General features: G+C 40.2%; 3 protein-coding genes across 12 annotated transcripts in view; 2 read left to right on the top strand and 1 right to left on the bottom strand.

The window, feature by feature from the left end:
- trioa (trio Rho guanine nucleotide exchange factor a) overlaps positions 1-1,919 on the bottom strand; it is a 109,681-nt gene extending 107,762 nt beyond the window's left edge. For 6 of the 8 annotated variants that reach the window (XM_058377817.1, XM_058377818.1, XM_058377819.1 and 3 more), the window contains exon 1: positions 1,643-1,917. In XM_058377817.1, the coding sequence (XP_058233800.1) occupies positions 1,643-1,712 (70 nt within the window). In that variant the 5' untranslated portion in view covers positions 1,713-1,917. Of the gene's footprint in view, positions 1-1,642 lie in introns of all 8 variants that reach the window. The other 2 variants (XM_058377824.1, XM_058377825.1) reach the window with 1 other exon arrangement.
- Positions 1,920-11,869: 9,950 nt separating this feature from the next.
- On the top strand, positions 11,870-22,110 carry si:ch211-13c6.2 (uncharacterized protein LOC100000125 homolog). 2 transcript variants are annotated; one of them, XM_058377763.1, is made up of 13 exons: positions 11,870-12,362; positions 12,641-12,709; positions 14,559-14,583; positions 16,541-16,627; positions 16,797-16,945; positions 17,047-17,163; positions 17,794-17,836; positions 17,957-18,710; positions 19,596-19,662; positions 19,761-19,823; positions 19,927-20,028; positions 20,119-20,434; positions 21,727-22,110. In XM_058377763.1, the coding sequence occupies exons 1-13, from the start codon at positions 12,303-12,305 to the stop codon at positions 21,927-21,929; spliced, it is 2,055 nt and encodes a 684-aa protein (XP_058233746.1). In that variant the 5' UTR covers positions 11,870-12,302; the 3' UTR covers positions 21,930-22,110. The 2 variants fall into 2 exon arrangements, with proteins under 2 accessions (XP_058233746.1, XP_058233747.1); XM_058377764.1 differs by lacking the exon at positions 14,559-14,583 and having other exon boundaries at positions 12,302-12,362.
- A 1,588-nt stretch (positions 22,111-23,698) lies between these two features.
- nfyc (nuclear transcription factor Y, gamma) overlaps positions 23,699-24,492 on the top strand; it is a 24,145-nt gene continuing 23,351 nt past the window's right edge. The window contains exon 1 of one of the 2 annotated variants that reach the window (XM_058377741.1): positions 23,699-23,852. The gene's annotated coding sequence lies outside the window, so the exon portion shown is untranslated. The remainder of the gene's footprint in view (positions 23,853-24,492) is intronic. The other variant, XM_058377739.1, reaches the window with a different exon arrangement.

Raw genomic sequence — 24,492 nt, 5'->3', positions numbered from 1 at the left:
GATAGATAGATAGATAGATAGATAGATAGATAGATAGATAGATAGAGATAGATAGATATACAGATAGATAGATAGATATACAGATAGATATACAGACAGACAGACAGATAGAGCTAGACAGATAGACACACAGACAGATGGATATACAGATTGACAGACAGATAGATAGATAGATAGATAGATAGATAGATAGATAGATAGATAGATAGATAGACGGATGTACAGATAGACAGACGGATGTACAGATAGACAGACGGATGTACAGATAGACAGACAGACAGATAGATAGATAGATAGATAGATAGATACACATACAGATAGATATACGGATATTGAGATAGACAGATAGATATACAGATATACAGATAGATAGATAGATAGATAGATAGATAGATAGATAGATAGATAGATAGATAGATAGATAGATAGATAGATAGACACAGACAGACAGATGGATATACAGATAGACAGACAGATGGATATTACTGACAGGCTTTGATACATATCCAGGGTTTCTGTAATAATACTAAAGTCACATATTACTTTGACAAATCAATGTTGAGGCTGAAATGAGGATTATATTAACCAATACGCTTGAATCTTTCCAATCTTATACGGGACAGCTAGCTGTAAAAGGATACCGCCCATACACACACACACACACACACATTTGGGTCAGACAAGATTTAAGCTTCCTAAATTCGAGCTAAAATGACTTTATGTGTATAATCTCACCTCGTCACTGTCCCATTAGCCGTTTCTATATTTCAGAATAAACATATCCGAATAAAGCGCTCTCCTGTGCACAGCTAAAGCGCTAACTATTAGCATCTAGCTAGCAAGCCGAGGCGAATATGCCACGCCAGGTCATTGTTTACATTGCTAACTAAAGATACACTGCTGTTTCACCCATCTCCGTGTCTGACAGTCTGGAATATTGTAAAAATGATCGTCTTACCTTCTCAAACAACGGAGTCTGAACCTAAGAAGTGTGTAGTGTATATGTTTCTAGGTTTTAGTTGTGTGACTAAATCAGGTTAATGAAATAAAACACATCAGCAGTGTTTATCTATCAGACTAGCATTAGGTGGCTTCATGACAAGCCTGGGCTGGGATGTGTGGGGTTTTTGTTTAAATCATACGTGTTATACGGAATAATATGAATAAAGTGTAGAAGTGGTGCAGGGCAGCTAAAAGGTGGCCCACACACACACCCATACTAGGTAACAGGCTAATAGTACAAGTGCTAGTCGCCACAGCTAGCTATGGTAATACAGCTAGCTAGGGTTATTTTTTATTTCCTACGTCAAAATAATTCTAGTGAATCAACACATGATGGGTCTGCACCCTGAAAATCAGTCAGTGGTTTAGTATAGTCTGTGGAATTGGTTTATCAGGTAATCTCAGGTGAATGAGTTAGCTAGTCCACCTCTCAAGGCTTCAGACCCGGGCTGATCACTGGCTCATTTCCACATCCACTAAAATCCCCATCAAGTTATTTCCGTTCAGTTCACCCACTGTTTAATAAGACCAGCTCCACAAAGCGGTGTTTCCCCTATGCACTGCGGGAACAGTGTACACAGTGTATACACTGTGAGCCCGTGAGCTCACTTCAATCTCGGTCACTTATTCGAGCGCTCACCAGATTTGAAGAAGGCTGCTATGTCGGCTGCGTCCTTCGCCGCCTCCTCGGCTCCTTCCCCCGAGCTCATGGCTGTGGAAGAAAGCGCGGAGCTAATATCCAAACGTCGAAAATTCGCTCTGATGGATCGCAGGGAATAAGTCCGGCCGTGTGCTGTAAAAAAAAAAAAAAAAAAACAGTGACACGGACGGAGAGGAAAGAGTGCGCTTCTGCTAGGCTAAGGACCACGAGCAGTCCTCCATCTTGGATAATACACATTTACTATCGCCGGCCGGCAGCGGATCCGACCGGAGGCCGCTCGCGCAGGAGGGACAACGAGGGAGGGGCGGGGCTACACTCAACCCCAGGGCTGAGACACATCCTCGAGCACGCAGCGCTTTCTACTGGATCACACACACTACTCAAACAACACACACACACACACACACAATACACATACTACACAAACAACACACACACACACAATACACATACTACACAAATAACACACACACACACACAATACACATACTACACAAATAACACACACACACACACACAATACACATACTACACAAACAACACACACACACACAATACACATACTACACAAATAACACACACACACACAATACACATACTACACAAATAACACACACACACACACAATACACATACTACACAAATAACACACACACACACAATACACATACTACACAAATAACACACACACAATACACATACTACACAAACAACACACACACACAATACACATACTACACAAACAACACACACACACACACACAATACACATACTACACAAACAACACACACACACACAATACACATACTACACAAACAACACATACACACACACAATACACATACTACACAAACAACACACACACAATACACACTACACAAACAACACACACACACACTACACAAACAACACACACACAATACACATACTACACAAACAACACACACACACACAATACACATACTACACAAATAACACACACACACACAATACACATACTACACAAATAACACACACACACACACAATACACATACTACACAAATAACACACACACACACACAATACACATACTACACAAATAACACACACACAATACACATACTACACAAACAACACACACACACAATACACATACTACACAAACAACACACACACACACACAATACACATACTACACAAACAACACACACACACAATACACATACTACACAAACAACACACACACACACACACAATACACATACTACACAAACAACACACACACACACTACACAAACAACACACACTACACAACAACACACACACAAACTACACAAACAACACACACACACACAATACACACTACACAAACAACACACACACACACACTACACAAACAACACACACACACAAACAACACACACACACACTACACAAACAACACACACACACAAACAACACACACACACACTACACAAACAACACACACACACACAATACACACTACTCAAACAACACACACACACACACACAATACACATACTACACAAACAACACACACACACAATACACATACTACACAAATAACACACACACAATACACATACTACACAAACAACACACACACACAATACACATACTACACAAACAACACACACACACACACACTACACACACAATACACATACTACACAAACAACACACACACAATACACATACTACACAAACAACACACACACACTACACAAACAACACACACTACACAAACAACACACAAACAACACACACACACACACAATACACACTACACAAACACACACACACACACTACACAAACAACACACACACAATACACATACTACACAAACAACACACACACACACTACACAAACAACACACACACAAACTACACAAACAACACACACACACACACACACTACACAAACAACACACACTACACAAACAACACACACACACAAACTACACAAACAACACACACAATACACACTACACAAACAACACACACACAATACACATACTACACAAACAACACACACACTACACAAACACCACACACACACTACACAAACAACACACACACACAAACTACACAAACAACACACACACACAATACACATACTACACAAACAACACACACACTACACAAACAACACACACACACAATACACATACTACACACACACACTACACACACAATATACGCTACACAAACAACACACACAATACACACACTACACAAACAATACACACACTACACAAACAACACACACACAATACACATACTACACACACACACTACACAAACAACACACACTACACAAACAACACACACACAATACACACACTACACAAACAATACACACACTACACAAACAACACACACACTTACACAACACACACACACTACACAAACAACACAGACACTCACACAATACACACACTACACAAACAATACACACACTACACAAGCAACACACACACACACTACACAAACAACACACACACACAATACACACTACACAAACAGCACACACAATACACACACTACACAAACAATACACACACTCACACAATACACACACTACACAAACAACACACACACAATACACATACTACACAAACAACACACACACAATGCACACACTACACAAATAATACACACTACACAAACAACACACACATATAATACATAAACTCCACTAACACATTACATACATACAATCACAATAAACACACACAATACATTCTCTACACAACAACACACACACATTCTCTACACAAACAACACACACACAAAAACATAATACATAAACACCACTAACACATTACATACATACAATCACAATACACACACAAACACACACATAATACACGCTCTACAGAAACAACACATTGCATACCTACAATACACACATACACACACATATAATACAGAAACTGGGAAGAAAATCCAGAGCCCATTCCAGGAACACTGGGTATGTAGTAGGAATACACTGTGACTTAGAGTCCATTGCAATTCATCATACACACATTCACACAAAGGCACAATGGCATTTCTTTGAGATGTGTGAGGAAACCAAGGATCCCAGAGGAAACCCACATGGACATGAGGAGACCGTGTGAAGCTCACACACATAGTATCAGTTCAGGACAGAACTGGGGTCTCTGGAGGTGGGAGGTGGAACTCTTCCTGCTTCACCATCAGGCCACCCAAAATCTATACAGTCTGCAAAACTCCAGTTCACTTCCAGGTTGTAACATGTAAAAAATGTGGTACAGCTCAAGGAGAGTGAATATTTATTCATTGCACTGAATTTCAAAGGTGCAAAATGTTTTTAACCAAAAGCACATAAAACGACTGCAGCACAAATTAGTTTTATAAATTTAGCTGTATAAATACACCGATCAAGCATAACATTAAGAACACTGAGAGGTGAAGTGGATAACACTGATTATCTCCTCATCATGGCACCTGTTAGTGGGTGGGATATATTAGGCAGCAAGTGAACATTTTGTCCTCAAAGTTGATGTGTTAGAAACAGGAAAAATGGGCAACTGTAAGCATTTGAGCGAGTTTGATAAGGGCCAAATTGTGATGGTTAGAGGACTGGATCAGAGCATCTCCAAAGCTCTTGTGGGGTGTTCCCGGTCTGCAGTGGTCAGTATCTATCAAAATTGGTCCAAGGAAGGAACAGTGGTGCACCGGCGACAGGGTCATGGGCAGCCAAGGCTCATTGATGCACGTGGATAGCGAAGGCTGACCCGTGTGATCCGATCCAACAGACAAGCAACTGTTGCTCAAATTGCTGAAGAAGTTAATGCTGGTTCTGATAGAAAGGTGTCAGAATACACCGTGCATGATGGATCAGGGGACCAACACAATATTAGGCATGTGGTCATAATGTTAGGCCTGGTCTGTGTATATAGATATTCACATATCAAGCACATTGAGCTAATATATAATATCTATTTATTAAATACGTTAGAGTTCCCCTGTACTTCCCACACACTGAAACCTATACATGTTACACTGTGTTGAACTGAGAGATATTGAGTTTACATTAGAAAACCATTGTAACTGGAGTATTTTTAATGCCATATATTGTTGTGCTGGACTGCTGTGTACTCCTGCCTTACAATCAGTCTTCACTCCAGATTGTGTGCAATCCTCATCAGGATAAAGGGTTACTGAAAACAAATGGAACAACTAAGGATTAAATCTATGTAAGTGTTAACTATTCAACTGACAGACAGACAGACAGACAGACAGACAGACAGACAGACAGATAGATAGATAGATAGATAGATAGATAGATAGATAGATAGATATTTACTGTTAATTATGCACTATGACTATATTTTTGCATACATGCATTTAGGACAGTTTGGTTGTGAAATTAGAAAGAAAGAAAGAAACAAACAAACAAACAAACAAACAAACAAACAATTTCCCAACCCTCTTTTAGAAAGTTTTCCTAGTAGTTGAATAAGATTATGGTATATGAAGGGATTTGATCAGAGTTGTACTGACCCCTGGTGGTTAACTGCGATAATTTCCAGTTACACTTTTTTGAGAGAGAGAGAGAGAGAGAGAGAGAGAGAGAGAATGAAAAGTGGAAAGCTTTGGATATTTAGGAGTCAGAGTCAGCACCAGAGCCGAAAGCATGTCTCGACATTGTCTCGAGCATTAATCATACAACAGCTTTACGTATCAAACATGGACACCTGAGAATAAATATAGAACAGGTTGTGTTATAACTGTAACATTCAAAACAAATCCACAACACGGATATTCTAATAGTGTTTAAATAATCGAGGACTGAACATCCTGAGTCCTGTGAAGATTCCTCCTAACTCACAGACTCATCATCTTACTGGAGCAGCTCTTTATCAACCACACAACAGCTTACAGAGAGAGAGACTTTGTTATTGTCTTCATACCACAAAAATTTGTTTGTTAGCTCTGAGAGACCAGCAGCAATAGAAAATATAAAAATACACAATATAAAAATTGCACAAAAGAATAAACAAAAAGATAAAGGAACTAAAATATAAACTCTAACAATATACACAGCAGAATATACTGTATGTGCAGAGGAACTTGAATCTTGATTTTGCAATCTTGAGTGCAGTAACAGTAGCAGTGTAAACAGTGGTAAGATGTTTCACTCAGTATCCTGGCATTATTGCCATTTATACCTCTATGTTAATTCTGATAATAAATTACATTAAAATGCATGTCATTATTTAGCAAACTACACATTAACAATGTGGTGGAGATATTTATTGACAGAATTTCATTTATGGCATTTGGCATATCTCTTGACATTTTGGCCCTTATCTCGAGTGATTTATATTTACACCGACCAAGCATAACATTATGACTTCCTGCCTAATATTGTATTGGTCCCCAACAGCACTGACTTCTTCAGCAATTTGAGCAACAGTAGCTTGTCTGTTGGATCAGATCACACAGGCCAGCCTTCTCTCCCCACATGCATCCATGACCCTGTCGCCGGTTCACCACTGTTCCTTCCTTGGACCACTTTTGATATATACTGACCACTGCAGACCAGGAACGCCCCACAAGAGCTCCAGTTTTGGAGATGCTCTGATCCAGTGGTCTAGCCATAACAATTTGGCCCTTGTCAAACTTGCTCAAATCCTTACGCTTGTCCATTTTTCCTGCTTCTAACACATCAACTTTAAAACCTAATATATCCCACCCACTAACAGGTGCCATGATGAGGAGATAATCAGTGTTATTCACTTCACCTCTCACTGCTCATTATGTTATGGCTGATCAGTGTATCTCACTTTACAGAACTGAGCAATTGAGGGTTAAGACCTTTTCTCAGTAGCCCAGCAGTGGGTATATAACTACATTCCTCCAATCTGCAGTCCAATGTCTTAACCACTGAGCTGCCACACCCACCTCCAGCATATGCATTCTAACATTCTGATTTTTTAGACAGATTTTTACCACATGTGAGAGTCTTCAGGACAGAGAACTTTTCTCAGTAGCATGCCAAGCTGCCAAGAAGAACAGAACCAAGAAAGCCGAGATCCCTGCAGATGATCTGAATACAGCTGTGTACCAGCTTCTTATATCTTTTTTTTTACCTCTTTAGGTCGTGTCTTGACTTCTCGCCATAATTATTCTTTCCATGTTTTTCTTGTTAGACTCAGGCCTGCATGCTGATTTACAACCTTCCAGGATCTTTGAATAATTTCATCTCATTAGGCTTCAGAGTCTCACAACCTGGCTTATTGTGGTTGCTTTCTTTCAAAGCACATCTTTAAAGTCATTGTTGGGTTTAATTTTGCTTGAGAGCACACTGGATATAGAAGTCAGTGGATATAGACAACACCCAGGTTACATTTAGATAAAATGTGTTACATAACTGATTAGAAACACACTAACATCACAACCCATCCCTCACCATCCAAACAACAGTCACTCAAACTGGGCTGTGGATTTACAGGTCATAGTGGGGGATCAGGAGCAAATATAGCCATGGGGGTCACGGTCCAGTGACTTCTGTGCCGGTCCCAAGCCCAGATAAATAGAGAGGGTTGCGTCAGGCGTAAAATATTGCCAAATCGAATCATGTGAAAATGAGGAATGAAGGTCAGTCGTAGTAAGACTGAATACATGTGTGTGAATGAAAGGGAGGGAAGTGGAACAGTAAGATTACAGGGTGAAGAGGTGAGTACTTAGGGTCAACAGTCCAGAGTAATGGAGAGTGTGGGAAAGAGGTGCAGGCAGTTCAGAAGCGAGTGCAGGCAGGTTGGAATTGGTGGAGAAAGGTGTCGGGAGTTCTGTGTGATGGAAAAATATCAGCGAGAATCAAGGGGAAGGTGTACAAGATAGTGGTGAGACCAGCCATGCTGTATGGTTTAGAGGCAGTGTCACTGAGGAAGAGACAGGAGTCAGAGCTGGAGGTAGCAGAGCTGAAGATGTTGAGGTTCTCTTTGGGAGTGACAAGGTTGGACAGGATTAGGAATGAGTACATCAGAGGGACAGCTCATGTTGGACGTTTGGGGGACAAAGTTTGTGCTTTGTTCTAGTGCTTGTTCAGTCTCTGCAGCCTCACAAATTGTTTTCAACCTGCCTAAGTTCTCCCACACCACCCCACTGCTATTATTTAAAAATGCTTTGTTTCAGTTGTTGTGTTGTTTTTCTATTTCTGGTGTTGTAAATTAGCTAACTGCTAAATATATAATAGAATGGGATAGAATACTTTTATTAATCTCCGGAGGTAAATTAATATAGTACGAGATGTTTGAATCTGTAGCATGGCAGCTGTGTTGTTTGTTTGCCATCATGTTATCAGTGAGTCTTGAGTGTTGTTAGTTTAGCTCTTGTTATTCTCTACATTTTGGACAATTTCATGCTCTTAACTTTGTGGGAACAGTTTGGGGATGACCTCTTCCTGTTCCAACATGACTGCACACCAGTGCACAAAGCAAGGTCAATAAAGACATGGATGAGAGAGTTTGGTGTGGAGGAACATGATAAAAGACCTTTGGGATGAATTAGAGCGGAGACTGTGAGCCAGGCCTTCTCGTCCAACATCAGTGCCTGACTTCGCAAATCTGCTTCTAGAGGAATGGTAAAAAAATTCCCATAAACACACTCCTAAACCTTGTGGAAAGCCTTCCCAGAAGAGTTGAAGCTGTTATAGCTATAAAGGGCGGGCCAACTCCATATTACATTCATGTGCATGTAAAGGCAGATGTCCCAAAACTTTTGGCAATATAGTGTATACGATTTAATAGTACCGTCTAGATTTGTTTAGTAGTACAAATTGTATCTAACTCTGGAATGTTTTATAGGTTAGGATTAAGAACTTTATAGAGCACAGACAATGCTTTAGATCATCAGTGTGAAGAAATTATACAGGATACATTAAAAGCCATACTTGATTACTTTCATGTTTCTGTATATGTGTTTGCATGATACAGAAATTCTTGAATCTGTAAAGAAAACTAAGCATGATTTGTCATCCTATCCAATAAACAGCTACATAAATACAACTGGCAAGCTGAATATCATGACAATATCTGTGGTTGCATGCATTAATGATAAATCTGATCTTTTAAAGATAAACAGACATTGATGTACTGCTTCATATGTGAAATCGAAATCCAATTACTTGCTATTAGCAAAGGTTAGAAAACAGATGAGGTACTGCTGGGGCTGATTTCTTTCTAGTCCAGGGTGTAGATTCATTCAGCATGTCAGTGATTCATCAGTTGAGTAAATCACCACCTAGATTTTGTGCACATTGGTACTATATGTTTCTGACACATCCGTAACATGTTGTCAGCAGTGATTGGGAAGAAATACAATCTGTCCTTCTGTGAAAGACAATCTAGTATAGTAGAGAAACTAAAAGTATATAGACTAAGCAAATAGTGTCATATTACAGTATTGATTAAACAGCAAGACACACAACAGAACCGACAGAACCAAATTTTTTTGTTTGCTTGAATGAAAAGGAAACAAATCTTCAGTTTAGCAAGTCTGGTATTTGAGAACACATGGCATGAACCCAGTCAGGCATTACAGACTTGAAATACATTTATCAATGTAAAAACTCATCTTCTGTAAGGTGAGTGCAGCATTCTGTATGCCATCGTTTACTGACTGCTCCCATCATTCAGAAGTCCTACAGAAGCCTGTTTCCAACACATAAAAATCCTGAGTATCGTCTTATTAGTACACTAAGTCATTATTATGAAATGTTAAGTCACATTTATGAGCTAGCAAGACATAATTTCATGATACTGTTATAATTCAAGTCATATTTTTGAGATATTAAATAATTGTTACTGAATTACAACAAGATACTGAGTCAAGATTCTGAGATACTATGATCGAAATTATTACCTCATTTTCAAAATATCATCATTTTCAAAATACAAGTCCAAATTTTGAGCTACTGTCTTAGGTTAGATCTATACCAGCAGTACATCATTATGTCATTCTTATTAAATGGCAGAAATGAGCTTCTATAGGAAATAATTATGATAGGGGAAAAAGACATTTTTGTCAACTGTATATGTAGCTAGATAAAGTCTTTGGGTGGAAACAAAAGAATAAGTAGCGCCACAGGCACATAAATAAATCATAGGGCCTCAAAACAGTACAGATTGTAGGTCTCAAGGCAATAAAGACTTTGATGAGGTCACATGGTTAATAATGGAGGTGAAAGGGTTTTTTATGATTGGATTTGGTTTATTGCTTTTGGGCCATTTTTCTGGGCCCAGAGCACTGGTCTGACATAATCAAATGGTCAGTTGGTTGGTTATTGCCCATCCTGGTCCTCCAGAGCTGCTTGTTAAGTGCTGTTGTTACCCATTGACCCCAGCTAAGGACTGTCTGCTTGGTGTCTGCATCCAGGACTCATCTCCCTCCTACATAATCTGACGGCAGTTGAGTACAGAGTGTATAGTATATACTTAGTGTACAGTAGTGTACATAATGTACTTACATCCAGGTACCAGTACATACTGATGCATTCTGTAGTGTACAGTATATACTTTTGCAAGTACGTAGTGTACATTAAATCCATTTCAAACAAGAGCTGAAATACATTATATTGCCAAAAGTTTTGGGACGTCTGCCTTTACATGCACATGAATGTAATATGGAGTTGGCACGCCCTTTGCAGCTATAACAGGTTTTCACAAGGTTTAGGAATGTGTTTATGGGAATTTTTGACCATTCCTCTAGAAGCACATTTGTGAGGTCAGGTGCTGATGTTGGACGAGAAGGTCTGGCTCGCAGTCTCTGCTTTAATTCATCCCTAAGGTGTTCTACAGGGTTGAGGTCAGGACTCTGTGCAGTTCCTCCACTCCAACTCTCTCATCCATGTCTTTATGGACCTTGCTTTGTGCACTGGTGTGCAGTCATGTTGGAACAGGAAGGGGTCATCCCCAAACTGTTCCCACAAAGTTGGGAGCATGAAATTGTCCAAAATATCTTGGTATGCTGAAGCATTAAGAGTTCCTTTCACTAGAATTCAGTGATTTGGAGGGGTGTCCCAAAACTTTTGGCAATACAGTGTAGCTTCCTGTTCTCTAAATCTTTTAAGGAGCTACTGGAGATTGATCACATGTTTTACTCTAAAGGGTCAGTCAGGGCTGTGGACGTTTTGCCATATTATGTATTCAGAATTGTGTAAACCGCCCACTTCCGGTCTGCACCTGTCTTTTATTCTGTAGTGAAAAATAGCACTGAAGCGAACAAAATAGGAAAAACGTGCATTAACACACAGGTGGATTGAAGAGAAAGGTTTTGGGAAGATAGGGAGTGTAGTTTTCAGGTTTACGTAGTTCCAGTACATTTATAAGCGCAGTACAGAGTCTGTTTGAGTTTGCATATTGTACCGGAAGTTAGCGAACTAGCCTCGTCGAGGTAGCGAGCTGTATTGTGGCTAGTTCCTTTAAAATCCTTATAACGATAAACTTCATCCCTGAACTAACAGGACTCAAATTATTATTTAACTAATAACGAATCACTAACGCACAGACTATATATATATATATTTTTTTTAACGGTTTAGCGTTTTTGCTTTGTCAGTTAAGGATATATTTCGCTTGCTAAATCAGAGAGAGCGGATTAGCAATGGCTGACCTACTGACTGTTTACGACGACGGAGAAGCTAACTCGTTTATAGACTGCACGGTAACTTCATCTGTTTTCATCATCTATAATAAACATTGAGCCAGTTAGATAACAACCAGAGGGTTTTATTGAATAAAGAGTTTTATTTTAGATACTGATAAAGACACATGATATGGTAGATTCGGTTGACTGAGATAGCTAGGTAACCCGCATCTGTGTGTGTTGTCTGTCTTTCTCTCTTTCTGACTGTCTGTCTGTCTCTGGCTCTCTTTCTCTCTCACTCTGACTCTGTCTGTCTTTCACTCTCCCTTTCTCTCTCTCTCTCTCTCTCTCAACAGATTTGTGACAAAAGAATAAGAGGGGACACTAACTATAAGATCCACGTGACCACTTTACAGCATCTGAAGGTATGTGCTGTAATGTTCATACTGATATTAATCACCCGACCTGCAGCACAAATAAATCCTATCAGTACATAGGAGGAGATAGAGAGACATAGATGTATATGTAGATGGATATAGGGATAACACGATAGAAATAAGTGGAGAGACGGATTGTTTTGAGGTCGAAAGCTGGGGAGAGAGGGACGTATGGATAGAGATTGACAGGTCGACATGTAGAGAGAGATGGGTGGATGATGGAATAAATGCATATGGAAGAATAAACAGACAGAGAGAGAGAGAGCATTTCTATAATGAGGTAGATAAATATACAGTGAGATAAATTGTTAGTTATAGGGAGAGAGAGAACGAGTGTAGTAACACCCTAGTGATGGAAGAAGGATTACTTTATCTTTATTGTGTGTGATGAACTTTGCCATTGTGTCACATTATATGCCAAACTCTGACATAACATGGGGTGCTATTACTTTACGTTCTTCTCTCAATGATCAAATCATTCTGCCTTTAAAAATTCTGCACATTTCCTAAAAACATTACACCATCTCGTCTTCAGCAAGATCACATCATTAGTCTTTGGATTTCTCCAAAACTATTACAGTTTTAAAGTAATCTTGTATAGACTCTTGGATCCTTCATGATGCCGTTACGTGTAAAGCCTACAGGCGTGTTTCCTTCACAGTGTTGTGATGATCAGTGCTTCAGTCCAGCTCCTCGTATGAACTTGACTCCTTCGATGCGTCAGTGCTGTTGGCGATCCATTGCACTGGAAGGCTTGCCATATTTTGGCCTCAGGTGTTGTCACTGCTTGGCTCGCTTTACACTACAGGATATGCTGCACACTCGCTAATCACTCTCAAGTTCAAATTGGCCTGCATCTTATTCTTCCGGAGCCACACCCTTTTCTGGGGTCTGGAGAGCCTACGTTAAAGAAAAAAAAGATTGTGGATGAATCATGTGGAAGAAAAATGATGATGCTGTTCAGCAGTAAAGAAGATATATGAAGATCCTGGATGTTGAAGATGTACAGAATAGGGCAGATGATTTCGTTTGCACCTTTATTATAACATTGCCTTTTCTCTTCAGATGTGATGCAGTGTTTAATGAATGTCTAATTTCTGTGTAGTCTTTTAAACCAGATTTCTAGCTTTTGCTAGAGATTCAGCTCTTTGTCACTAGTCATGAACCACCTTCTTTCACTGGAAGAGGATGACACTTTTGGCTCTGCAAGCAACCAAACATGTTACCATCACCTGCAAACAAACAAACAAACAAACCTCTCCTTAACTTTATATTGACTCTAAGATGATGTGACTTTTGTTTTGTTTGTTGTTTTGTTTTTTTTTCATCTTGTGACTAGATCTTGCTTTAGAAATCCAGTTGTGTCACTGTTCGAACGTTTATTTCCCGTTGGAAATAAAGCAGAAACCGAAATGTGAGCAGCGAAGCATATAAAACATATGAAACGCTCTGCATGTGAAGCTTCTGAGACACAGTGCTTTTGTCTTCCTATACAATCTCGTCACTTCCACTCTTGTTTACTCCTCGAAGGACGTTTATTACTTGTTTTGTTTTTCACCACGTCAGGACAAGTAGAAATGTTAAGTTGTACAACACTCAAGGTGAGTATTAAACATGGATGGATTATGTTGAGGCAGATTTTGCTTTTCTCATTGGCAATAACACATTGCCAGTTGCATAAAAAATTGCACTTGCGTTAAAAAAAAAAAGTAAGTGTTGCATTTAACATGTTTACTTTTGTTTTTGAAAGAAACAAAATGCTGGCAAGTCTCTAAGATGATATGCTTTACTCACCTGTACCTGTTTTTCATGCACTTTTGGCCTTAACTCTACAAAGAGGGAGAGAGCTCTAGCTGATAAGGGTAAGTCCATTTAATGCGTCAAGACAAGTTTCATCATTTATACCATTAGTAGCCTGTTGAGTAAGAGTTACCAGGAAATTCCATTATATACACACACGCGCGCACACACACACACACACACACACACACAAGATCTGTATAATGGTGAATTACAATCTAGGAAGGAATCAGAAAGCAGTTGAAGACCAGTTATGTTTAAAGTGTATGCTTTTCAGCTCTCAAATTTATATTGCATGCATTTTAACCTGAATTTTTCCCAGTTTCCTTTTCACACATAATCACTACCTATCTGCTACACTGATCCTGTTCCTCTAAGGCACATGGAATGAATAATGGAACTCTGTAGTAAGGGTCCCTTGATGGTGGATACCCTTCTCGGATAAAAAGTCTGCCTGTTCAGGACAGAGGAAAGTGACCCACAGGACAAAGCAAGCTGCCGTTCCCTTTAGATTAGAATATTAACAAGGAAATTAAACTGTACTGGTTTCCACTCCGAGACAGCACGGCTGACTGTGCTACGTTGGACTCCTAACCACACGTTGGCTGTGGTATCACTGCATTATAACTTGGAGTATTCAAGCCATTTAGGAGGCTTGAGTGTTAGATTATTATCTACACATCAGAGACCGGGCTTCTTATTAGACGTTGCATGCCTTTTTAAGTTATGCTCACGTCTAAAGTGTATAAAAACCTCAAAGAAATTCCTCAAAGAAAGTTCTGAGTAAGCCAAGTCAGTTAATATCTTGAAGTCGGAGGAGTGGGAGAAATGAACCTTGAACTGTGTGTCAGATAGAGATCAGCAGATGTATTTTCCCTGAAGATGCATGTGATATTTCTCCAGAAATGTGATGTCTAGAGGTGAAGATTCTCTTCATCTACCAAAAGGGAAAAAAAAAACCCTTAGCCTATTTGGGAGGCTTTTAATACAGTCTAAAATGAAGTGATACTTGTCCAGCTTTTGTTCGATCTGCTCCATCTTTGAAGCCCAGGTGATACAATATCATCTGGATGCACAGAGACACTCCAATGGACAGGCCCTCTTTCTTGAAGGTTTTTTTTTTTTTAAACAGCCGCGCAAAAAACAAGGTGAAGATTCCGACACAGCCGCATTTGCTGAATGTTTCTCTGTTCAGTGGTTATGACCTAACCACAGCGAAGGTAAACATGTCAAGCAAACCTACACAAAGACACCGTAGCTCTTGAGTCAGACGAATGAATCAGATCTTCCTAAGAGAGCGTACATACAGTATACCAAAGCCTTAAGATCAGCTGTTTTTGCTTCTTTGTGGCTGTCGAGGCTTATTTGAAGGATGGACTATCTGTGCAGCCATGACGTTTTTGAGATGGCTGATGGACAAGCAGTGTAAGCTAGATCTGGTAACCAGATGCGTTTGTGGAACTCAAGCCATCTGGTACCAAGACCAGGTCAGCTCTCATACAAGAACTTGGACATTGATTAGATAGCGCTGCCTGTGAATCCTTTCTTCCTGGCAGCTTGTTTAATCCCGCTGAAATAAGCACTTGCTTTGGATCAAAGAGCTGGTGTAGGTATGTCCTGGCGTGAAATGCTCGACTTTCAGATTCGGGTGTTGTTTCTAAACTGAAGAAATGGCACCACTACAGCCTGCTGTTGAAGATTTAAACCAACATTTTTGTCTCAACAAGGTTTTATTCACAGAGTCATCCAGCACCGGTCTTCAGAGATTATTACTAGAAGACCGGCACAGATTATTACTGGAAGACCATAACTGATGACATGACTGAAACTGTTTTGTTTCAGCTGTTAAACCTGATTTCACAATTTAAATGGCGCAAGTACATAAAGATCTACTTAAATCACAGATTTTGCACCTAGCCTTCATATTCTAGGACAATTTTTTTTTTTACACCTCAGCATTGTGTTCATCAGGTCTATTACTGATTAGTTTTGCTTGAATAATCTATGATGATTTTATAGGCCTCATCCCAGAGCCAGTTTCATTGCCACAATGGACCAGTATCAAAGAGTACTTGACGTACCTGAACCTTAATGAACCCATTATTGGTAAGACAGAGCTGTGATTCTTTCTGTAGCATTTGAATGTTAAAAAATGTGAATGCTTTATTTAATGACCAGTAAATTCAATTATGTCTATATATTTTCTGCCAGTTCATATTATTGGTCCAGAAAACCTCGTATAGAGGATGTGATATTGTGTCTAATCTATGTTTAGGGCTTGGTGACTTGGTTCAAGAGGAAGACTTTGTCTCAAATGATGGCTCAAGCCTGCTGCGGTACAGGTGCAGACTGTGTTCAGTGCAGATGGACCTCTGTGACATGGCCACTCATGTGGTGGGTCGCAGACACCGGCAAAAATACCTAGTAAGACCTGAGGTCTTTTCTTTTAGCGCAAAAGTAAAACATTTTCTTCTTCTTCTTGACTAGATTGGCAGAACCATGTCTCATACTATGTGTGTTTCCAGGAGCGACATAGGCCAGACTTGGTGACATGGGAAAAGAATTCAGAGAAGCAAGCAGGAGTTGTGGCAAGAGCGAAGGCTGCAATAGTAGAAAAGCAAGAAGGATGGGGAAATCCAGTGGTATGTATTTATCCATTTGTCTTTCCTTACAGCTACATAGCATGCTAAATACTTTTAAGAATGGATGTTAATAAGTTTTGTTTAAGAGTGCATCTCTCACAAGCCACATGAAGGCAACCTTCTGTCTAGTCCACGGCAAAGAAATAGCGCAAAACTCTTCTGCTTCTCTATGCAGTCATCTCACTGTTAAACAATAGTGAGTGAATAAAACTGCTAGCAGAACTCAAAGAATGTTTTTTTTTTTTAATGTACAGAGAGTATCATAACCCAATCTTTGACTTTTTCAGAGGGCACAAAGACGATGTTTTGCTTATTTTCCTATTGTCCGAATGCACTCAAGGAGCTTGTAATGTGTTATAACATTACATTAGGTACTACGTTTTAGCCTGTGTTTCTGAGCATCATGTCCATAGGACTGGGCAGTACATTGGAGCTTTTACATGCCCCAGCAGAGCAGCCCTGTTAAATGCACTTATGAGGGGATAAAAGAGGACGAGAGAAAAGATATGGCATAATAATAGCTGAAGTTTGTTCATCGTCAGAGAGATTTCGTGTTGAATATACACACGCACACACACTTTAAGCATAAGCAAGTATTAATTTTGGTGGTGTTGTAATTTTTCCTTTTAGCCACTCGTCAGAGCAGAGAAAGGAAGATCAGTGAGAAATCGAGGTGAGTAGTGTACTTAAAGAGTGTACTCTGCACTGCAGTCTCATGTTATTTTTACTCTGTACTTTTTAAATACTAGATTTCTTATATTAATATTTTTAAAAAATGAATACGATGTTGCAGCACAACCTCGCCTGTCTTCTATTCGAGGAGGAGCCTCTTCTGGGCAAGACAGAAGCAAGCAAAACTTCTACAATCAATCTTATATGGAGGGTGATGCTTACAGAAGGCCATCTCATTATAATGAAGATAACCAATATGACCAGTCCTATAGAGATGATGACCCTGTCCACCCATCCGGTTCAGGGAATAACCGATATGATGCCCCGTATTCTCTAGAGAGCAGGCAGAGAAGCTCCTACCAAGAGAGAGATTACATGGATAGACCTTGCTGGGAAGATGAAATGAACATAGGGGCTTTTCCAGGAGAAGGAACTCCTGATAGACAAAGATATATGGACAAGCGAGATCCACAGCCTTACAGTGATGAATGGTACCCGGAGGCAAATTCTAACAGAGGACCGTACACAAATAGAGAGGGCAGTGATTATTATGGCAACGTTTCAGAAAACAGGTTTGATGACTCGGGAGTGGACTATCAAAAGAGTGGGAGGATGCGAGATCCGATGTACATGTCGCACCACGGAGCAGGACCTAGCATGGAAGAAAGTCAGCAGCAGAACAGAAACCTGCCGTATAGAGAGAAAGGAAGAGAGAGTTTTCAGGATGAAACCGGAAGGCGTGGGTCTTTTGAGATGCAAGACTATAACAAAAGACAAAGGTACTACCCAAGTGAGGATGATCTACCTGCGAAAAAGAAAAGGAAGAGCAGATTCTCTGATGCCTCACCACTAGAGATGGCGCTTTCACAGAAGAGGTGAGAATAGACTTACTAGGTTTGTGGGGGTTTTTTTCCCCTATAAGCATGCCTTTAGGAATCCAAGAAAGTGACATTGCTCTATGGGTAGGATGCATGGCATTACTTCCTCTTCTCTTTCAATCAGAGTGGCACTAACTATTTGTCTGTATGCAGAAGAGGGCAGTTTGATATGAGTACAGTGTCTGGTAACAGTAATTACACTACATGTTTGTGTGATATACAATATGACCAAAAATAAGTGAACAAAACAAGAATATCTTCCCCAAACCATTACTATGTAGTTAAAAATACATAATTGTCTACAATGCCATGGTATGCTGTAATGTCAGAAATCCCTTCACTGGAATCAAGGCATTCAAACTTGTTCCAGCATGGCGGTGCCTCAGTGCACAAAGCGAGGTCTGTAGAGACATGGATAATCAAGGATGGAGTGCTACTGATAGGAAGGTCATGAGTTCAAATCCCAGCACTCTAAAGCCACTGCTGGGTGAAGATGGAGCAAACCCTGCTCAGTTGTATAAACGAGATAAATGTAAGTTGTTCTGCCAAATGGTGTAAATGTAAACTTCATGCCAGATTCTTCTTGCCTTCAGTGCCTAGTCTCTTGTGCTCTTGTAGCTGAAAGGGAAAATCACCACAGCCATGCTCCATAATCTAATGGAAAACCTTCCCAAAGGAGTGGAGGCTTTTATAGCAGCAGAAGGAGTACCAACTTTTTATTCATTTTAAAGGAATTTGATTTTCAATGGTCGGGTGTCTACATACGTTTGGTCATGTAGTGTAACTAGTAGATGGGAATTAGTAAATGGATAAAATGGGAGTTTATCTTAAACCAGAAAAGTTGTAATGTTTTTTTTTTCTTTTTTTCTTTTTTTTTTCAAGCCAAATCGATGCCATGGTTTCAAAATATAAACAGAAAGGAAGACCAATGCCTTATCTAAAGAATCAGGTAAGTTTACAGAGCTGTACAAGCTCAATCTGTTTTCTTTTGACTCCATGTGTTGTAGAAATTTCAGGCTTTTTCTAAACACCTTGTGTGTTTAACAGGCCTCTGGAAGCAACATGGATTCAGCTGTAACTCCACGTATGGAAAATGTTTTGGATGTCCTGGTAAGTCCAGCCTGAAACCCTGCTTGGTCTGACCTTCTTAAACTAGTAGACCTTATTTTTCCACTTGATTTTCACCTGAAAAATATTTTTTCTTTGCTCGTAGAATGACATTCAAATCGAGAACGTGCAAGAGGCAAACTTCTTAAAGGATAAGTTATGTGCCCTTCTTAAAGAGTTCCAGACAAATAAAGTTCAGCGCACTCCGGTAGGAACCAAATTTCTTTCATTTGCATTCTCTTTAGTAAGATTTTACTTGTGCAGTCTGAATTCTTCTTTTCCTTTCCCCCTGCCATAGGGTCAGGTTTCACAGAGTTCCACAGGTTTCACAGACTCTTATCACGGCGGTAACACGATGGAGCCGCACAGAGATATGCCAGATTTGAGACGTTTAGATGACCATGGCTTTCAGGAGCATATGAGATACGATCGTGACATGCAAGGCCCCAGGGAATATTTACACACAAGGCATGTTGAAGAGGAGCCAAAAAGCATGAGACAGAACAGAGTTCCTGAACAGCCTGAATATCAGTGGGATCCTTATAGAGAGGGCTCGGCTGGCCGATCTGAAGAGCGCATGGCTCGCCATCCAGATGACAGAAGAGTATACCGAGGTAAACTGGAGTTCTTTGTCATATTGATATCATTTATTGCTCTTATAAAAGAAATGTTTTTGGTTTGGTTCCTGAGAGAAAAAGGCTGCTTTTATGCACACTAGTTTAGAGTCAGATAGACATTTTTGGCTTGTTTGTTTTCTTTTGTTGATTCAGTTCTCTAAAACACTTAACATTACTGCAGCACTAAAGCTCTGTGCTTAGGTGCAGCTTGCAGAACGTACACTAAACGTATATGGACAATTTCATGCTCCCAACTTTGTGGCAAAACGTCCACAGCCCTGACTGACCCTTTAGAGTAAAACATGTGATCAATCTCCAGTAGCTCCTTAAAAGATTTAGAGAACAGGAAGCTACACTGTATTGCCAAAAGTTTTGGGACACCCCTCCAAATCACTGAATTCTAGTGAAAGGAACTCTGAATGCTTCAGCATACCAAGATATTTTGGACAATTTCATGCTCCCAACTTTGTGGGAACAGTTTGGGGATGACCCCTTCCTGTTCCAACATGACTGTACACCAGTGCACAAAGCAAGGTCCACAAAGATATGGATGAGAGAGTTTGGTGTGGAAGAACTTGACTGGCCTGCACAGAGTCCTGACCTCAACCTGATAGAACACCTTTGGGATGAATTAGAGCGGAGACTGAGAGCCAGACTAAAACTGGGACGTCTGCCTTTACATGCACATGAATGTAATATGGAGTTGGCCCCCCATTAGCTGCCTTTGCAGCTATAACAGCTTCAGCTCTTCTGGGAAGACTTTCCACAAGGTTTAAGAGTGTGTTTATGGGAATTTTTGACCATTCCATTAGATGCACGTTTGTGAGGTCAGGCACTGATGTTGGACGAGAAGGTCTGGCTCACAGTCTCTGCTCTAATTCATCCAAAATGTCTTGGTATGCTGAAGCATTAAGATTAGTTTAGTTCTGTTCTTTTCGTTCTTACTTAGATTAGTTCCTTTCGTTGGAACTAAGGGGCCAAGCCCAACTCCTGAAAAAACAACACGTGAATTCAATGATTGGGAGGGGTGTCCCGAAACGTTTGGCAATATACTGTATATAACCTGCATGTTTAGTTCACTTCCTACAGTTTGGTCCATTCTGGGTGGAAGCACTTCCTGCAGTGGAGCTGTACTAGACTGGACTGAAATCACTGTTAATTTGGTCCAGAGTGAGATGCACTAATAAACAGCAATAAAGAAGCAGATTCTGCAGGGTTCCACAGCTCCATATGTAAATGCAGTCCAAACAAACCAATACATTTCATCTTTTCAATTTTTTTTCCCTCAGAGCCTGCTTGGAATTCCAGACCTCTAAGAGAGGAAGAAAGAGGGTACACTGAGCAACATCATTATCAGCATGACTATCGTTCTGGTGGAGATCTCTACGACCCGTTTGAGCCGTCATCATCTCCACCTTTGGAAACAGGCTCCTCTACTCTTGACAAGCTTGCCTCCACGCTTCTCGAACTGGTGGCACGCAAAGCAAATTAAATACACCCTTTAATCACCCTTGAATCAGTATGTTCAAAAGTAATGCCTAGTGGTTCTTTAGTCATTCAGTGATGTGAATTGTTCATCTACATAAACTTTATGATGACACCATTTGTCTGTTTGTTTTATGTAGTATTGATTGGTGTTCAAATCTGTGTTAATAAACCATTCATGTTCCTCATTTCTGAGTGCTTTTTTCTCTGAAGTTCTCCAGCCATCAGCAACATGGGACTGGCGTACAGCGAGTTGTGTTTTGGGATATATTTTATGAGGAAGTTTTTTGCTTCAAGAAACAATACCGAAGTTTTGTTTACTTTATTGTGGTCTGTCTAATTTTATTCAGGCCTTAGGTTTTCATTAGAAATTGACAGACATAGTTATTAAAACTACAAAAAACTTTCCGTGATTGACGGATCTATTCATCCATTCAATGTTTATTTATATTTTGGCTAAGAGTCTTTTTGAAAGCTGTGTGTGACAAGTGGTGGACATGATTCTTCTGCTCAGTTCTCCATGATGACATACAGAAGGATGCTGTTACTTCGACAGCTGATGCTAAACACAGATGTTAACTTGGCAGCAGAAAGTGGAAGTGAAACGATACTATGACTCCTTCCATTTACTGAAAGTACATTATGAATGAGTGTACGCTGCATTGTACAACACTTATTAGAAAACTGCACTGATCAGCCATAACATTATGACCACCTGCCTAATATTGTGTTGGTCCCCTTTTGCGGCCAAAACAGCCCTGACCAACTGAGGCATGGACTCCACTGGATCCTTGAAGGTGTGTTGTGGTATCTGGCACCAAGATGTTAGCAGCAGATCCTTTAAGTCCTGTAAGTTGTGAGGTGGGGCTGCCATGGAAGGATACTTACAGGACTTAAAGGATACTTTGATAGATGCTGACCACTGCAGACCAGGAACACCCCACAAAAGAGCTGCAGTTTTGGAGATGCTCTGGTCCAGTGGTCTAGCCTTCACAATTTGGCCCTTGTCAAACTCACTCAAATCCTTACGCTTGCCCCTTTTTCCTGCTTCTAACACATCAACTTTAAGGACAAAATGTTCACTTGCTGCCTAATATATCCCACCCACTAACAGGTGCCATGATGAGGAGATCATCAGTGTTATTCACTTCACCTCTCAGTGTTCATAATGTTATGGCTGATCGGTGTATATTAGCAGACACAACCCTGTTGTTTTAAGTCATATTTCTGGGGGTTGCTAATTGTTTTACTGTATGCATTCAAGTCCCTGGAGCCTATCGCAGGGGAATCGGGGTACAAGTCAGGGTACACATTGGACAGGGTGTTTTAACCCATGCAGGGCACAATAACACACACATTCACACACTACAGAGACTGCACTCACCCTAGTGCGCATGTCTGTGACATCAGAGCAGTACTGCTAACTTCTCAGAGGAATGATGGAGAATACAGCACCAGATAACAAATTAGGACCCGGATTTCGGATCACAGATGTTTCTATATAAACATTTAATGTGTTTCTGGATGGACTTTTCCTTTAAAGCACAACACACGCTTTATGCTCTACTTTTACAAAAGCAAAATTACCAACAGGGTAAAGAAACAAATGCTGTTCAGATGGGTAGTGAAACCAGTATCTTTACTGTGCTGAGAATGAACTGAAGGATTGCGTTTTATAATATATATTAAAGTTTGATAATATTTATTAAAGTTAAATTAAAAGCAAATAAGCCCCACTCCTCAGCTGAAGCCTCAACTCACATTACTGTCCGAGGTTTCAACGTGCCACTCGACGTCACAGTACACGTAATACAACTTCCGGTTTCTGAACCAGTTGTCAAAGCGGCGGCCATCTTGGCTCTTGTAAGCGCACCGAATTAATAAAAAAAATAACGCCGAAGCGGACTACTCTACGGATTGGTCACTAAAAGTAAGTACAGAATTGAAATCCGCTGACATGTTCGCATTCGTTTGTTAACGTGTATAGAGTTTATATTAAGGTCATGAGGGAGTCCTCGGCCAATGAACGTTCTCATCCAATGGACGATTGTTTTGGAGGATGAACATAGGCGCCATTTCCCTCCTCGCTCTCTGAGGCGCTTATTGGTGGCTAGTGAAAAGGAGTGGAAGTGGTTAGAAACTGTCAACCATGGTCCGCCATCTTGGCTCCGCGTGTCTATGGTATTCCGTTCACGTGGAGGCTCGTATTGAGCCGAAATGGCGTTAGTTTCTCAACTATCGGAGTCCTTAGAAACCTTGATTGGTGGAATCTAGTCCGAGGTTTGATTGGTCTGAAGGACAGATCCAAACGTAGTCTTTATTGGTTAGTATGCGTTTCAGCACTTTACAAACATTTAGGAAACTTGTGCATAGGACTAGCTTCTAGAGCGTGTCCGTGTTGCTCCGCGATTAATGAACACGATATATAGTATATTTGCGGCCTGCTCATAATACCGAGCATTGTCCCCAAAGTTTCAACGATGTGTCCATTCGCGCCAATTCCCACGGTTTCCCGACTGTCATTTCACAAGTTTACAGTCTCGTTTTGTAGAAAAGAGTTTCTCATAAAT

The sequence above is a fragment of the Hemibagrus wyckioides genome, linkage group LG24 (assembly GCF_019097595.1).
Source record: "Hemibagrus wyckioides isolate EC202008001 linkage group LG24, SWU_Hwy_1.0, whole genome shotgun sequence".
NCBI lineage: Eukaryota > Metazoa > Chordata > Actinopteri > Siluriformes > Bagridae > Hemibagrus > Hemibagrus wyckioides.
Note: the sequence above shows the minus strand (reverse complement) of the source record. Positions and strands in the feature narration are given on the sequence as shown.